The sequence below is a fragment of the Salarias fasciatus genome, chromosome 10, assembly GCF_902148845.1.
Source record: "Salarias fasciatus chromosome 10, fSalaFa1.1, whole genome shotgun sequence".
NCBI classification, from domain to species: domain Eukaryota; kingdom Metazoa; phylum Chordata; class Actinopteri; order Blenniiformes; family Blenniidae; genus Salarias; species Salarias fasciatus.
In genome coordinates, this window is record NC_043754.1 from 22300431 (window position 1) to 22318667 (window position 18237).

General features: G+C 51.4%; 1 protein-coding gene and 1 long non-coding RNA gene across 3 annotated transcripts in view; both read left to right on the top strand.

The window, feature by feature from the left end:
* The window catches only part of LOC115395841 (uncharacterized), a 10091-nt gene extending 4028 nt beyond the window's left edge, over nt 1–6063 (top strand). For both annotated transcript variants that reach the window (XR_003932324.1, XR_003932323.1), the window contains 2 exons: nt 5767–5859; nt 6015–6063. This is a non-coding gene — a long non-coding RNA (uncharacterized LOC115395841). The remainder of the gene's footprint in view (nt 1–5766; nt 5860–6014) is intronic.
* Nucleotides 6064–6905: 842 nt separating this feature from the next.
* On the top strand, nt 6906–17764 carry LOC115395809 (NLR family CARD domain-containing protein 3-like; the record flags this gene model as incomplete). The annotated part of the gene is made up of 5 exons (XM_030101465.1): nt 6906–7972; nt 8505–8678; nt 12081–12263; nt 16964–17137; nt 17440–17764. Coding segments are annotated over 5 exons (1608 nt in total), but the record flags the coding sequence as incomplete, so codon positions are not given.
* Between the last annotated feature and the right edge of the window lie 473 nt (nt 17765–18237).

Here is an 18237-nt window from a genome sequence, read left to right on the forward strand (position 1 = left end):
AGCATGTGTCTGAAGTGTTCAAGCAATGGGTAAAAACTGTAATTCTTAAAGTGGAAAAAACCGACAAAGTCGACTGACCGAACCACCAGAACCATTTTCCTGATGGATTCACGGTGACTGACCTGATGGTGGTGGTGATGGGGGTGGATGTTGTATGGGCTCTATGCACAACTCAACTACTTCCTGAATTTCAGGAGGCTCCTTGTTTCCTGTCTTTCATGATAGGACGAGCTGATTAAGGCAGGTGTGTTTGACCATTACTGTTGTGGCTACAGAGGTCAGGGACACCTGGATTAATCAGCTCATCCTATCACGAAAGACAGGAGACAAAGAGCCTCCTGAAGTTCAGAAAGTGGTGAAGTTGTGCATAGAATCGTTAAGTTACTCACGTAACCCTGGTTCTCTGATAACCGAGTGAGTTATCTCACTATGGGAAACGCCTCCTGGCGTGACCGATTATGGAAGCTCCAATGACACCACGTCTGTCATGTGACAGACCAATCATCTCGAGATGCATGGGGCAGCCCGCCCCCCATATAAGCGGTCCCCGCGCTGCACCCGCCATTCTCAAGCGTAATTCTTCCACCCCACTGATGCAAGTAGGGCAGTGTTGTGAGATACCTCACTCGGTTATCAGAGAACCGGGGTTACGTGAGTAACCTAACGTTCTCTTTCAAACTTCCCTCGGTATCTCACTATGGGAGATATAGCCCACTCCCGGATTTGCATGCTCTGAAGCCCACAAAGCCACGACCCACGATGGGTCGACACCCTCAACCTTCCCCTAGGGCTAGCACGCAATTAAAATGTACCCACACTCAGGACTGAATGAGCCAGAGATGTCTCGGTCACGTTCAGCCTGTAATATCGGATGAATGTGTGTGGGGATGCCCAGCTGGCAGCGGCACAAATGTCCCTCACAGATGTGCCCTTAAACAGGGCCAATGAGGTGGCCGTGCCCCTGGTGGAGTGGGCCCGCAGCCTCTCAGGGGGCTGCAAACCAGGACTTTCATACGCAAAGATTATAGCCTCCACCACCCAGTGTGACAGGCGCTGGTGCATCAGGGCCCTCCCCTTATGAGAGGGAGCCCAAGATATGAAGAGCTGGTTGCTCCTCCGAAATCGCTTAGTCCTGTCCATGTAGATGCGTAACGCTCTCACAGGACAAAGGAAATTGAGCCGATCCGCTGATCCTCCCCTGCAAACGGCAGTGGGTGAAAAGAGAGCAGCTCAAGCGTGGAACAGCTGTATGCAGAATCACTAACCTTAGGCACAAACGCTGGGTTAGGACACAACGTAACCTTCCCATAGTCTGGGGAGAATTGAAGGCAGGAGGCATGCACAGACAAAGCCTGTAACTCACCTATCCGTCTAGCTGACGTTAAAGACAGCAGCAGGATAGTTTTAAGAGAGAGCACTCTTAAATCTGCACATTCTAACAGCTCAAAGGGCAAACTTGTGAGCGACTCCAGAACCGTGGGTAAATCCCATGACGGGACCGGGTGTTTACACACGGGACGCAGCCAACGCGCCCCCTTCATAAACCTCTTAATTAGAGGATGCTGCCCGACAGGCGCACCTCCAAAGCCCACGTGACACGCTGTAATAGCGGCCAAATAGACCTTAATGGTGGAAAAAGCTTTATTACCATCCAATAAGTCCTGCAAGAAGCACAACACATCTGGGACAGAACACAGAAACGGAATGATAACTTTAGTCTCACACCATTTTTCAAACACGCGCCATTTATTGTCATATAATGATCGCGTGGCAGGTGCTCTTGCGCACTGAATAGTCTCAATCACCCTCGACGGGAGACCAGACTCATGTAAATTCACCCTCTCATGAACCAAGCCCAGAGAGCTAGACGTTCGGGGTTCGGATGAAAAATCTGCCTGCACGCTTGCGACACCAGGTCCGTGCGTAACGGTACTGGCCATGGCTGGCCGTGTACGAGCTGTACCAGCTCCGCCATCCACAGCCTGCTGGGCCAGTAAGGAGCTATCAGGATTAATGAAAGCTGCTGCTCCGCTCTGATCAGAGTTGGAGTAATGAGGTAGAGAGGGGGAAAAGCATACAGCAGTGCGTTTGGCCACGGGGGCGCAAACGCTTCCGCCCCCACCGGCGCGTCCCTGTCTCGTAATGTGAAGAACAGGGGACACTGCGTGTTTTCGTGCGATGCGAAGAGATCTACGGACGCTCGGTCGAATCTCTCCCACACCCGGAGAAGCACTTCGGGGTTCAGTCTCCACTCCCCGTACAAGGGATTTCCCCTGGAGAGTAAATCTGCCCAGCTGTTGAGTGCACCCGGAAGATGCGCTGCGCGCAGCGATAACAGGTGTTCGCTGCTCCATAATAACAGACTCTGAGTCAGTCTGTGTAATTTTACGGAGCGAGTGCCTCCTTCCCTGTTTATGTAGGCCACTGCTGTCGTGTTGTCCGCTCTGACCAGCACATGACACTTTCCCAGGAGGGGCAGAAAATGCCTGAGGGCTAGGAACACAGCCAACAGCTCCAAGTAGTTTATATGAGCATGACGAAGCGTCGGGGGCCAGGTCCCGTTCACTGACCTCCCTCCGAAAACCGCTCCCCACCTTGTTAACGAGGCATCGGTTGTAACTGTCTTCCTCATCATTACCGCTCCCAACTGGACGCCGGTTGAGAATATCTCCGGGTCCCTCCAGTGACGGAGAGCCTGGATGCCTCTCTGAAATAAAGCCAGGTGTTGGCTTTCTCCACTCGAGCATGGGACAGAAAATCCCGAAATGAAACAGAGTCTATTTCGAGGCCCAAATACTCGATCCTCTGAGTGGGAGACAAAAAGCTCTTTACGGGGTTTATATTGAACCCCAAGCTGTACAGCCTGTCCATCAGCTTCCGCGTATCCCTCTCCGATTTCTCTTTGCTGGATACACAGAGGAGAAAATCGTCCAGATACGCGAACACTCTGACGCCCGATGCTCGCATCGGGTTCAGGGCTGCTTCCACAGACTTGCTGAAAACTCTCGGGGCGAGTGACAGCCCAAAACGCAGGGTCTGATACTCGTAAGCCGTTCCCTTGAACGCAAACCTGAGATATTTCCTGTGTGCGGGATATATGCTTATATGAAAATAAGCGTCCTGCAGATCCACTGAAGTGAACCAGTCGCCTGGACGAATGGATCAAAACAGAACCTTGTGCGTGAGCATTTTGAATTTGTACTTTCGGAGGTGTAGATTGAGGAACCGCAGATCCAGGATCGGACGCAATGAACCTCCTTTCTTTGGAATGAGGAAATACCGGGAATAAAACCCCTGATTTCTCTCTCCCTCCGGTACCCGGCGAATTGCCCCGTGGCTTAATAGAGAAGATATTTCTCTCTCTAAAGCCTCCGCGGCTTCCCCCGCAGCTTCTGACGTCAGCACACCGTTGAAGCGGGGCGGCCTCACAGCGAACTGCAGCCTGTAACCTCTGGCAACTGTTGTAAACACCCACGGGTTCACTGCGCATGCGCGCCACTCCTCTGTTGACAGCGAGAGGGCCCGGTGGCCTGAAGCTCAACAATGAAGCAGCTGCACCCTCTGGGGGAGACAGACTGTCCTGCACTTCTTGATTTTTCTTGTTGTTTTGTGTTCACTGCGCCCTCGGCTTTATGACTGAGCCTGGCTGCGACAGCTTGTTTTTTATTGAAAAACCAGGAGAAGTGCTTGGTGTGAACATTGCACTTTTTCCCACTTCCCTTCGAACTGTCCCCGTGGGGCGACAAAGGGGGGAAACGAAACTGTGCACTGTGGGAACGAGTGCATAATTCAGTCTGTGAACGGGAAGACCAAACGGGGCCGTTACACAGCGCTGATCGGAACCTTGGTCCAGAACATCCATCCTCCGTTTCTTGGGAGGAGAGGGAAACATGTGACCTGTTCCGGAGGGGCTCAGAGCAGGGATCTCTGTGAGTGCTGACTGCTGAGCCTCTGTGTCCCCGAACCACGACTCCGAGGCTGACCGTTTTTTCTTCCCGTCCGGGGGGTGGGACGGGCGGGTCAGATCGGTGCCTGGAGCGGCAGCTAAAGGACTTCTTGGGCCAGTGTTTCTGCTGCTGAGCTCCGCGCTGGTGAGACGCTGGCTGCTCAGACATGCGCGGTCTGGGGTCCTTATAGCCGTTGCTGTGCGCTCTCGCCGCAGCTGCGAATCCCTGGCGGGGTGGGGCGAGAGGCAACCTTGCGAGGAAGGCAGAGATCAAAAGCTTCTCCCTGCTTCTTCCTCAGGTCACTGGTCTGCTGCATGGCTGTGACAGCCTCGCCAAACAAGCCCTTAGCCCTTGACGGGTCGAAGGGAGCATCAATAATGACCTGTTTTTCCTGGTCAGACAGGCTGGAGAGATTCAGCCAGAGTGCTCTCTCTCCTGCCACTGCGAGCCCCATAACACGGCCGCAGTCCTGGACCACACCCCTGGAGACACGGAGGATGAGGTCCGTGACCACACACATCTCCTCCCATATTTTGGGACTTGGAGAGCCTTCATCCAGGAGGACCCCCATCTCCTGGAAAAGTTCAGCCTGGTAGGCTGTCAGCAGGGTGACAACATTTAAGCTGTTCACTGATTGGGCTGCTGATTTGTACATCTTTTGAAACATGGAGGCGGAGAAGCACGCCATTTTCTCCGGGAGGGTGGGGCCCGCCGCGGTGAGCGTGGACCGGTGGCTGGGGTGGAGGTGAGAAGCCACCGCCTGCTCCACTACCGGGGGATCTCCGAGGCCCCACTCCCCGCTGTTAGCCACTTCCAAGCCGGAGTAACCCTTGACGGGGACTCTGTGGCGAAACGGTTTATCCCAAAACTGCTTCATCTCCTTCATGCACGCTGGGACGACGGGCATGACCTGCTTCTTCGACACCGGGCGAGACGGCAGAATTTTGCCGTCATATAAATCCCTCTCCTCACCCTTGTCATCCTGTGACGCGGGCCAGTCTATACCCAGCCGTGATGCCGCCCGTTTACACACCTCATGCAGGTCGACCTCCGAGGGTGAAGAGGGGGGTTGGATTCCTCCGGTAACGGAGCTGCTGGGTCGGGATGCCGTAGTCGGCGGGAGGATTGCGTCCTCGTCATCCTCCTTGTTATCGTTGTTAAGGAGATCCAGATTATCGTCCACCGCGTCATCCGCGAGTGAAGCCTGGGCATGCTGCACTCCCATACAGGCGATGCAGAGAGGATGTGGATCTCTCTCTGAAATGGTGAAACTGCAAGAGGCCAGGCAGGGACGGGACTCAACGTCCTTTCCCTTGCCGCGAGCCGAGGAAGCGGTAGCCATAGCCGACCTCGACGGTCAAACTAAAGCCAAAAAACGCATGCTCTCGCGACGAAAGCAGCGAAGTGAATCCTGAGTTAGAAATTCACGCTCGGTGACTACCTTGACGGCGCGTCGGAAGAGCAGTTAAATGAAAATCCAAGATCAGGACCGCTGAGGAGCCAAGTGATGATCTTCACGTGGAAGAAAGCGAGAATGGTGGGTGCAGTGCGGGGACCGCTTATAAGGGGGGCGGGCTGCCCCATGCATCTCGAAATGATTGGTCTGTCACATGACAGACGTGGTGTCATTGGAGCTTCCATGATCGGTCACGCCAGGAGGCATTTCCCATAGTGAGATACCGAGGGAGGTTTGAAAGAGAACCATTGCTGCAGCACAGACATGAAGCAAAACAGTGATTGATCCACATTAGCATGAGCTGTGTTTACCACACTGTGTTTGTCTGTGTGTGTGTGTGCATGTGCGTGCGTGTGTGTGTAGACACACAGCAGAGTCTTCGGGTTCTCTGAAGAGTGACTGGTCCAAAGGTCGTCTACCAGACTTCAGTGATGAACCTGGACCTTCAGACACAAAGTAAGAAAGTGTTTTTCTTTCATTTCCTCCAAAGCAGAGGTTGAGCTCACTTTCAGATTCAGCTCCAGTATTTTGAAGCAGTGTGAGAGTTGAAGCTCTTTGTGTCTCTGCTGTGTGTTGTGTTGCTCAGAGTAAATGTTGCTTGGTGTCCACAGAAAGAGGAGGACTGATGTCTGTGAGGAGCAGCCAGAAAGATCCAGAAGTAAGAGTGGACATGTGTCTGCTGAGGAACTGGGACTTGTTGTTGTGTTGTAGAGACATGAAAGCTTGTTGTGTGTGTGCAGTGTGATTGTTGTTGTTGTCTCTGAGCAGGTGTGGGTCTGCAGCAGCTTCTAGAAGAACATAAGAAGAGTCTAAAGAGCAGATGTGAACGTGTGACTGAAGGAAGTGATGAAGCAGGAGGAGGAAGCCTCCTCAACAGGATCTACACTGAGCTCCACATCACAGAGGGACTCAGTGAGGAGCTTCAGAGGGAACCTGAGCTGCAGCAGCTGGAGACAGCTTCCAGGAAGGAGAGCCTCCATCACCCTGCCATCAGGGTTCAGGACATCTTCAAAGCCTCGGCCCAGCAGCACACACACATCCGAGTGGTTCTGACCAGCGGTGTGGCCGGCAGTGGAAAAACCTTCTCGGTGCACAAGTTCAGTCTGGACTGGGCCGAGGGCCTGGAGAACCAGGATGTCGAGGTGCTGGTGGGGCTCTCCTTCAGAGAGCTGAACCTGCTGGGAGAGCGGCCGTACAGCCTCCTCTCGCTGCTGGCTGTTTTCCATCCCACGCTCCGGAAGCTGACGGCAGAGGAGCTGTCCGTCTGCAAGCTGCTCTTCATCTTTGACGGCCTGGATGAAAGCAGACTTTCTCTGGACTTCAGCAGCAGCCGGCGGCTGCTTGACGTCTCCCAGCAGTCCTCAGTTGGCGAGCTGCTCACTAACCTCATCCGGGGGGATCTGCTGCCCTCGGCTCTGGTCTGGATCACTTCCCGACCGGCGGCGGCCCATCAGATCCCTCCAACATGTGTGGACAGACTGACAGAAGTGCGAGGCTTCACTGACGCCCAGAAGGAGGAGTACTTCAGGAGGAGGCTGAGTGATGAGGAGCTGAGCAGCAGAATCATCTCCCACATCCAGACCTCCAGGAGCCTCCACATCATGTGTGGAATCCCAGTCTTCTGCTGGATCACTGCTACAGTTCTGGAGCACATGTTGAGCACCGAGCAGAGAGGAGAGCTGCCCCAGACCCTGACTGACATGTACTCCCACTTTGTGCTGGTTCAGACTCACAGGAAGAAGCTCAAGTACCATGAAGGACCTGAGACGGGTCCACAGGAGCTGACGGAGGCTGGCAGGGAGCTTCTTCTGAAGCTGGGCAGGATGGCCTTGGAACATCTGGACAAAGGAAACATCCTGTTCTACCAAGAAGACCTGGAGCAGTGTGGTCTGGATGTGACTGAGGCCTCGCTGTACTCTGGAATCTGTACTCAGATCTTCAAGAGAGAGTCTGTGATCTTCCAGAAAGACGTCTACAGCTTCGTCCATCTGAGTGTTCAGGAGTTTCTGGCTGCAGTCTTCATGTTCCACTGTTTCACCAACAGGAAGACAGACGTCCTGAAGACCTTCATCGATAGGAGACATCACCGTATTGATGGTGTTTTCACATCTCTCCATGTTTTCCTGAAGGTCATCCTTCAGAAATCCCTCAGAAGTCAGAACGGCCACCTGGACCTGTTTGTCCGCTTCCTTCATGGCCTCTCTCTGGAATCCAACCAGAGACTCTTAGAAGGTCTGCTGGGTCAGACAGAGATCAGTCCAGAAACCATCCAGAGAGTCATCAAGAACCTGAAGAAGATCAACAGTAAAGAAGTGTCTCCTGACAGATGCATCAACATCTTCCACTGTCTGATGGAGATGAAGGACCTCTCAGTACATCAGGACATCCAGAAGTTCCTGTCAAAGAACAGATTTGGGAAGAGACTCTCTGAGATCCACTGCTCAGCTCTGGCCTACATGCTGCAGATGTCAGACCAGGTCCTGGAGGAGTTTAACCCGAAGACGTACATCACATCAGAGGAGGGACGACGGAGACTAATCCCAGCTGTGAGGAACTGCAGGAAGGCTGAGTGAGTCCACAAGTCTTCATGATCAATGTCTCAGTGATGATTGTAGAAAGTAGTTCCTGTAGTTCCTCTGTGGAGATGCTCCTCAATGATCTGTCATGAAGAACCCATCAGTCCACTCGTCCCATTATTCTCTACATTTCCTGCTGTTACTAAATGTAAACAATCCCCTCCAGAGGTTGGCTCAGTTCTCAGGATCTGTTCAGACTGAGGCTGTCAGTCTTCCTTCATATTCTAAATCACATTCAGTCTGTTCTTGTCTGGAATATTCAAATACATTCCAGTTTTTAAATTCCTCTCATCAGCCCTCAGACAAAGTGAAAGTAAACCAGCAGATCTTCTCTTGATCTTCTTGAGACTGTTTCCATCTGATGAAATAATTCCTGTCAGACTCAGCAGGAACAGGACTAAAGACCTGCAGCTCAGTGCAGCGGGGCAGGTTGTGGAGTTTCTACAGGAGAGCAGGTCTGATGTCCAGCAGTCCAACAAAGTGTCCTCTCTCATAATGTCCTGTCCTCTCTGGGTCTCATTACAGTCTTTCTTTCTGTGGACTCTCTGATCGTCACTGTGAAGTGATCTCCTCAGCTCTGACCTCTGACCCCTCCCATCTGAAACAACTGGACCTGAGTCACAACGACCTGAAGGATTCATCAGTGAAGATTCTGAGTGCTGGACTGGAGAGTCCAAACTGTAACCTGGAGACTCTGAGGTCAGTTCACTGTCTGAAGGTAGAATCTGTTGGAGTCAAAGGACTGAGAGGAGTTCAGGAGGATTCCAGATGTTGTTTGGACAGAGAGTGGACTGAGCTCTGCAGCATGTTGATGAGAGCTCTTCTCCTCCTGGTGGCTTCAGCTGTTTGGACTTTACATTTCTAAACTCTTCCAGTCTGAACCTTCTTCAGCTCTCAATCACCTCAACATCAAACTTTGTCCTCTAATCTCACTTCTTTCTCTCTTTATTCAGTTTGACGAACTGCAGTTTATCAGAGATCAGCTGTTCTTCTCTGGTCTCAGCTCTGAAGTCCAACCCCTCCCTCCTGAAACATCTGGAACATCTGGACCTGAGCTGGAACCGTCTGCAGGATTCAGGAGTTTCTCAGCTGTGTGGTTTTCTGCAGAGTCCACTCTGTGGTCTGCAGACTCTGGGGTCAGTTGACTGTCTGTTCCTGTTGTAGAAGGAGAAATGTTTGCCAGCAGCTGATCTGAGACTCTGAGCCTGCAGTGAGAGAGTGGACTGAGCTCAGCAGCAGCTGACTGGTGTGTGTGGACATGAGGAGGAGTGTGAATGTTGTGTGTGATGAAGATCCACAACAACAGAACAGCTGATTGATCAGGACTCAGTAATGTGGAGCAGCTCATTTCTCCATCAATACATCTGATTGGTTCCTCATCATTGATTCTGCTGCTTTCTCTCTTTATTCAGGTTGACGAACTGCAGTTTGTCAGAGATCAGCTGTTCTTCTCTGGCCTCAGCTCTGAAGTCCAACCCCTCCCTCCTCAAACATCTGGACCTGAGTGGGAACCGTCTGCAGGATTCAGGAGTTTCTCAGCTGTGTGGTTTTCTGCAGAGTCCACTCTGTGGTCTGCAGACTCTGAGGTCAGACTCCATGTTTGAGTGTGTTTCAGTAAAGTAGTGTTGACACTAAAGGTCAGACATCAGGCTGATCTGAGAGTGATCCACACTGAGGATCTCCAGGAGAAACGGAGCTTCTTCTCTGGTCTTTAGTCCTGTGATGGCGGCAGAGCCGTGTGCAGCTCCGCATTTCAAAGCTTGCTAGAAGAAGAAAGGAGCTGCAGTGGATCATTGACTGTGAACCTCTGACACGCTCCATGTTGACCTTCAGCTTTCAGAGCAGGCTGATCTCTCCTGGATCAAGCTGTCACTGATCTCCCAGCTTTAGCTCCAAACTCTCAGAAACTGCAGACTCTGGACTTGTTGGCTTTCTGTCCAGTAACCTTGGCTGTTGACATGTCCTCCACTGGGCTCTGCTTCTGTTTGGTCTTCACATCAGTTCAGCTCTCCAAAAGATCAAAGATCAAATCAGGGAGGAGAAGAACCCCAGTTCTACTTTCACCTCCTCGGAGTTCCAACCTTCTGAAGAAGAAGAAATGGACACCAAGGATCAGTCTGATCAGTCTCATCTGAAGAGGATTCACTCATTTCTAACTCAACAGACTAGCTGGACGGGGCCAGACTTCCTTCATGCAGCGTGAAGCTGGATGAACGAAGCACATTTTCATTTCAGTAGTGGGTTCTATTTTTACAGGAGTGACCCCCAAACCTGCTCCAAACATTTCAAATAGCAAAGACAGAAGTGAACAAGCGCTCCTCATTCTGCTGACCAAGGGGCTGAAACTCTGATCACGGCTGAGATCTGAGGTTCATTTCTGATGCTGCTGCTGGAAACACAGCGCAACGTCATATGAAACATCTGCCAAGCTTCCAAAGCAGAGACAAGGAGAAGCAGGCCGGAGGCGTTCATCGCGTTTGCGCTGATCCAGGGAGCAGCTCCAAACTGACAGAAAGTGGCGCCATTTTTAAACGGCCCTGAGCAGCACGACTTCTGGTGGAAGTCAAAACAAAAGCCGGAACAAGGAAACAAGCTCAGCTGACGTGCACCAGCTCCATCTGTTGTTGTGTTTGAATGTTTGAATGAGTGTTTTTTGATCTGTCATGAAGCCATGTCCAAGACGAACTTCTGTTTTTAGTGAAGAAGGGAAATAAAGTTTCTATCTCTCTATATCAGTGATGACAGGGAGTGGACTGAGCTCTGCAGCATGTTGATGAGAGCTCTTCTCCTCCTGCTGGCTTCAGCTGTTTGAACTTACATTTCTAAACTCTTCCAGTCTGAACCTTCTTCAGCTCTCAGTCACTACGTTTATATGTAGTCAATATTCAGGTTCAGGTCCAGATTCTGCTTTCTGAAACATTGGGAATAACCCGTTTACATGCGTGAGCAGACAGAGTTCCTCCTGCATACATGGTGATTGTGATCAACTGGAATATCCTCATCTAAACCACGACGCACGGAGAATGTCATGGAAATCCAAACACAGCAGAGGCAGCAGCAGCACGGTGGATCAGAACAGTCCAGGCCGATAGCAGTGGCCTCTGTTAGCGCTTTGGTGCTGGTTCTGACCCAGCAGCAGGACTGAACACGACTCTTCCTCATGGTCTTCATTAAAGGTATAGTGGACAATGTTTTAGCCAATCAATTTCGGAATGCAAATCTCAACTATTGGTCCTCCAACATGTCAATCACGCTGGAGAAATGCTTGCGTAACGCCGTCAAGCGCGCTAGTTCCCGTGATCTGCGCATGCGCATTCAGAGTGTTTATGTAGCCGGTGAGCCTCGGTTTCAGCCAGTACTTCCCGATGCCGAGTCTGATATAATGAAACTGTAACTGTTTTGGAGAATAAGCTTTATGAGCGAGGCTGATTGCAGAAACTGTAAACAGAGCCGTGCACGCCCGGAGAAGAAGAGCTTGCGCTCGCACGCTTCCAACATTTGATCGGCGTTTCCTCGGGTGGAGCAGTAGAGCTGGTAGGATGGTGTGGCGCATGCGCATTTTTCAAAAAGCGAGTAACAGATGTTTGGCTTCGACTTTTCGAGAAAATCGTCCACTATACCTTTAATACAAGGAGAGAATGTGAAGAAGAAAGTGGAAATGGAGCCGGAGCTGTGCCATACACATCCACACCACCGTATAATGAAGTCCTTTGTTTCCTCCTGACTCCAAAAGTGTGGTGCTGCGTCTGAGTTTCACCGTGTTTGTTTACCTCTGCGTTTGTGTTTCTGGTGGGTTTGGCACCAGACGCTGCCTAGAACATGTGCAGAACACAAATGAATGTTCCTTTCAAAGGGGAGATTTTGATACGTGTTGATATGACCAAATATTCAGGTTAGAAAAGGAGGAATCCAGGAGTCTAATTCAGGTTTTTAAAACCGGAATATGAACATATTCAGGATTTTAGTGATGTTTACGTGACTGAGTGTAACCAGGTTATTGATAATATTCCAGTTTTTAAAGGGTTATTGACTGCATTGAAACGTAGTCAATCACTTATGCATCAAACTTTGTCCTCTAATCTCACTTCTTTCTCTATTCAGCTTGAAGGACTGCAGTTTGTCAGAGATCAGCTGTTCTTCTGTGGTCTCAGCTCTGAAGTCCAACCCCTCCCTCCTGGAACATCTGGATCATCTGGACCTGAGCTGGAACCATCTGCAGGATTCAACAGTTCAGCAGCTGTGTGGTTTTCTGCAGAGTCCACTCTGTGGTCTGCAGACTCTGAGGTCAGTTGACTGCCTGTTCCTGTTGTAGAAGGAGAAATGTTTGTCAGCAGCTGATCTGAGACTCTGATCCTGCAGTGAGAGAGTGGACTGAGCTCAGCAGCAGCTGACTGGTGTGTGTGGACATGAGGAGGAGTGTGAATGTTGTGTGTGATGAAGATCCACAACAACAGAACGGGATACAGTCAGGTCGGCACCAATCCAAGTCGGCCCTGGCCAACTCGGCACGGCCCCTGGGATACAGTCAAGTCGGCATCAAAGCCAAGTCAACAGGTTGTTTTTTTGTAATCTAATGTATTAGAAATTAAGATAAAGAAACAAAATATTAAGTCAAGAGGATCAGCAAACCTTTTAATGCCTCATGTCTGCTTTATTAATGCCTCAAATCAGGTTTTAAAATGTATTAAATTTTTACGGTGCTTGTTTCAGCAGCGTCACCTCTCACACTCCGCGCACTCATTTCCCTGATAAACAAACACACACACGCCAACACACACAAAATAGTTGTATTATTAACCATCAATAATAATCAAGAACATTAAAATGAATAAAATAAGTCTCGGCTGCGCACCAGGACGGACACCTCCCCACAGTGTCCTCACCCTGCTCATTTGATTCTGGGACTGCAGGCTCCACAGGACAAAGGTATTTATTCAGAAAATATGTTCGTTCTAAAATTAATTTTTGGAAACCAAAAATACATGGTTTGCTATGCTTTGATGGAGGATAATATATTTTATCTGAATCTGTAATTGGCACCTCTGGAGACGCTGCAGTGCTCCTGCTGTCAACTGTTCGCTGTTGTGTTGAGATTTATTACATTAGTTTATTTTTCACACCATTTGTTATTATAATTTAGTTGTAAACTGACAGTAGCCTACAGTAATTCTCTATACCTGGAGGTGACGCGTCAGCGCTTCCATGCGCCACTGCAGGTTCTGCGCTGTACAAACAGACACTTTCAGTGCACGGTGGGGAGCATCCATCCATCTTCAACCGCTTATCCGGGGCCGGGTCGCGGGGGCAGCAGTCTCAGCAGAGATGCCCAGACTTCCCTATCCCCAGACACTTCCTCCAGCTCTTCCGGGAGGATCCCAAGGCGTTCCCAGGCCAGCCGAGAGACATAGTCTCTCCAGCGTGTCCTGGGTCTTCCCCGGGGTCTCCTCCCGGTGGGACATGCCTGGAAAATCTCCCCAGGGAGGCGTCCAGGAGGCATCCTGAACAGATGCCCGAGCCACCTCAGCTGGCCCCTCTCAATGTGGAGGAGAAGAGGCTCTACTCCGAGCTCCTCCCTGGTGACTGAGCTCCTCACCCTATCTCTAAGGGAGCGCCCAGCCACCCTACGGAGGAAGCTCATTTCGGCCGCTTGTATCCGGGATCTTGTCCTTTCGGTCATGACCCAAAGCTCATGACCATAGGTGAGGGTGGGAACGTAGATTGACTGGTAAATCGAGAGCTTCGCCTTTCGGCTCAGCTCCCTCTTCACCACAACAGACCGATACAACGACTGCATCACTGCAGACGCTGCACCGATCTGCCTGTCAATCTCACGCTCCATCCGTCCCCCACTCGTGAACAAGACCCCAAGATACTTAAACTCCTCCACCTGGGCTAGGGTCTCTCCACCTACCTGGAGAGGGCAAGCCACCTTGTTCCGGTTGAGGACCATGGCCTCGGATTTGGAGGTGCTGATCCTCATTCCTGTCGCTTCACACTCGGCTGCGAACCGCCCCAGTGCATGCTGTAGGTCCTGGTTCGATGAAGCCAACAGGACAACATCATCTGCAAAAAGCAGAGATGAAATCCTGTGGTCCCCGAACCGGACCCCCTCCGGCCCCTGGCTGCACCTAGAAATTCTGTCCATAAAAATAATGAACAGAACCGGTGACAAAGGGCAGCCCTGCCGGAGTCCAACATGCACCGGGAACAGGTCCGACTTACTGCCGGCAATGCGGACCAGATTCCTACTCCGGTCATACAGAGAACGGACGGCCCTTAACAGGGGGCCCCAGACTCCGTATTCCCGGAGCACCCCCCACAAGACACCACGAGGGACGCGGTCGAACGCCTTCTCCAAATCCACAAAACACATGTGGATTGGTTGGGCAAACTCCCACGACCCCTCGAGCACCCTATGGAGGGTGTAGAGCTGGTCCACTGTTCCACGACCAGGATGAAAACCGCATTGTTCCTCCTGAATCCGAGGTTCGACTATCGGTCGGATCCTCCCCTCCAGTACCCTGGAATAGACTTTCCCGGGGAGGCTGAGGAATGTGATCCCCCTATAGTTGGAGCACACCCTCCGGTCCCCCTTTTTAAACAGGGGGACCACCACCCCGGTCTGCCAATCCAGTGGCACCGTCCCCGACTGCCACGCGATGTTGCAGAGACGTGTCAACCAAGACAGTCCCTGCACATCCAGAGACTTGAGGTACTCAGGGCGAATCTCGTCCACCCCCGGTGCCTTGCCACCGAGGAGCTTACCGACCACCTCGGTGACTTCGGCTTGGGTGATGAACGAGTCCACCTCTGAGACCTCAACCTCTGCTTCCTCCACGGAAGACGTGGCCACGGGATTGAGGAGGTCCTCGAAGTATTCCTTCCACCGTCCTATGATATCCCCAGTTGAGGTCAGCAACTCTCCACCTCCACTGTAAACAGAGACCTGCTTTCCCCTCCTGAGGCGCCGGACGGTTTGCCAGAATTTCTTCGAGGCCGACCAATAGTCTTCCTCCATGGCCTCCCCGAACTCCTCCCAGACCCGAGTTTTTGCCTCCACAACCAGTCGGGCTGCAGTTCGCTTGGCCTGCTGGTACCTGTCAGCTGCTTCTGGAGTCCCATGAGCCAACATAGCTCGGTAGGAGTCCTTCTTCAGCTTGACGGCAGCCCTTACTTCCGGTGTCCTCCACCGGGTTCGGGGGTTGCCACCACGACAGGCACCGGAGACCTTACGACCACAGCTCCGGGCAGCTGCTTCGACAATGGAGGTGGAGAACATGGTCCACTCGGACTCAATGTCCCCAGCCTCCCTCTGGACATGAGAGAAGCTCTCCCGGAGATGGGAGTTGAAAGCCATGCTGACAGAGGGTTCCACCAGACGTTCCCAACAGACCCTCACAATACGTTTGGGTCTGCCAAATCTGTCCAGTTTTCTCCTCCGCCAGCGAATCCAACTCACCACCAGGTGGTGACGGTCGACAGCTCTGCTCCTCTCTTCACCCGAGTGTCCAACACACGCGGCTGAAGGTCAGATGACACGACAACAAAGTCGATCATCGACCTCCGACCTAGGGTGTACTGGTGCCAAGTGCACTTATGGACACCCCTGTGCTCGAACATGGTGTTCGTTATGGACAAACTGTGACTAGCACAGAAGTCCAATAACAGAACACCACTTGGGTTCACATCAGAGAGACCATGCGATCCAATCACCCCCTTCCAGGTCTCACTGTCACTTCCCACGTGGGCGTTGAAGTCCCCCAGCAGAACAATGGAGTCCCCAGTCGGAGCACTGTCTAGCACCCCTCCCAGGGACTCCAATAAGGCCGGGTACTCTGCACTGCTGTTCGGCCCATAAGCCGAAACAACAGTGAGGCACCTATCCCTGACCCGAAGGCGCAGGGATGCGACCCTCTCGTTCACTGGGGTGAACTCCAACACATGGCGGCTGAGCTGTGGGGCTATAAGCAAACCCACACCAGCCCGCTGCCTCTCACCGCGGGCAACGCCAGAGAAGTGGAGAGTCCAGCCCTTCTCGAGAGGTTGGGTTCCAGAGCCCAGACTATGTGTGGAGGTCAGCCCGACTATATCTAGCCGGTATCTCTCAACCTCCCTTACAAGCTCGGGCTCCTTCCCCCCAAATGAGGTGACATTCCATGTGCCTAGAGCTAGTCTCTGTGTCTGAGGATCGGGTCGCCGGGCACCCTGCCGTCGGCTGCCACCCAATCCACATTGCACCCGGCCCCTACAATTCCCTCAGCGGGTGGTGGGTCCACCAGAGACGGCGGGGAGCATAGGACCTTTATTTAGAAAAAAGGGTTCTATGTTCCCCGGTCCATACAAAGCGGGGAATATACGACCCTTTTGGAGAAAAGCGGGGAACATAGGAGCCGGGGAACATAGGTACGCTCCCATCTGGTCACGTGACCAGACAGCCGCTCGCGCTGCGCGCTCGTAGCTAAGCTACTCATTCAAACAAGACGTTAAACATGAAGCTCCAGGTACATTATCCACCTCTAACCTGTCATTCACCATAATCACACAGTTTGTCCTCCAGTTCCCCGCCTGCTACGTGAGGAGAAGCGGTGCAGTCGGCACGAAAAAAAAAAAAAAAAAAACTGTGCAAATCATCGCGCTGCAGCCGCATCATGATTTAAAAAGAAAAAGGCCGAGTTGGTAAGCAGCTTACAGTCAAGTCGGCACCGACCAACTCGGCCACTTGACAGCCCCCCCCGCCGCGAGGCGGACTTGGCTTTTATGCCGACTTGACTGTATCCCAGAGGCGGTGCCGAGTTGGCCGGGGCCGACTTGGATTGGTGCCGACCTGACTGTAATCCAGACAGGGGATACAGTCAGGTCGGCACCAATACGGCACTAACAGAACAGCTCTTTGATCAGGACTCAGTAATGTGGAGCTGCTCATTTCTCCATCAATACATCTGACTGGTTCCTCATTGATTCTGCTGCTTTCTCTCTTTATTCAGGTTGGAGAGATGCAGTTTGTCAGAGATCAGCTGTTCTTCTCTGGCCTCAGCTCTGAAGTCCAATCCCTCCCACCTGAAGGAGCTCCATCTGCTTTACAACCAGCTGCAGGCTCCCGATGTGCAGCAGCTGGTTGATCTCCAGCAGAGTCCAGACTGCAGCCTGCAGACTCTGAGGTCAGTAGATGGTTGGAGTGAGTCCATGCTGCTTTCAGCAGGTTTGGACTAAACACAGTCAGTGTGAGAACAAAGATCCAGTGTTTGACTCTCAGTGAGGCTGTGAGAGGAGAACGCTGAGCAGCTTCAGGATTGGACAGCAGAGGACACACAGTCAGCCAATCAGAGGAGCCACAGGCTTGTTGTGTTGGTCTGACAGTGGTGGTCCTTCATGAGCTCTGAGCTGCTGACTGCTGCTCTGAACAGGACTGAAGTCCTCACTGCTTCACACTCTCTGATCATCACCTCTCATCTCTCTGCAGGTGGAGCTGAGAGCAGAGAGGAAGCTGTGAGTCCTGAAGATCCTCTTCATCATCCTCCTCCTCCTCTCCTCAGATAGTGTCATCAATAGATGTCCATGGCGTTGTCAGAATTTGAAATGCTGCCATACTGGAAAATGGCTGTCTCATCTCAAAATGTCTCACAGTCTCATTCTCTCCTTCCTCTTTTTCCCACATATCTCCACACTTTGGGCCAATCCCAATTCTACCCCTTTCCCCTTCCCCTCAGCCCTTGGCCCTACCCCTATCACTCTCCTACCCCTTTTAGAATAGGGCTGAGGGCTAGGGCTATCTCTGCAGCACTATGAATTGGGATACCCCTTGGCCCTTTAAGCCCCGCCGCGCTCCTATAACAACAAAAAATTATGGATATTAGAAATGATAGAAATTACATTAGAAATTACTTTTATTTTTTTAATAATGGTATTATTATTTACCTTATATTTCTTTTTGAGGTTCTCCCACTTTTTTGAAGCTTGCTGGGCTGTAACTTCCCCTTCCAAGCCATTTTCTTTTATGAATTTCCTGAAGTAATACATATATATTTATATAAATACGTTTTATTACTGACATATTATAGCTGAGACAAATAATGTAATTTACTCCCATTGTGTTTAGGCGCTGTATTTTGATTTCAAAAACTTTCCTTCATTTTCACCTCTAAACTGAATCAGAAGTCGGGTTTCATCGGGGGTCCCTGTGTCAAACATATTACGTTAAAAACGTGATAAAAGATGACGTTAATACAGTGATTAGTGCTCTTCAGAAGTTACAAATTTA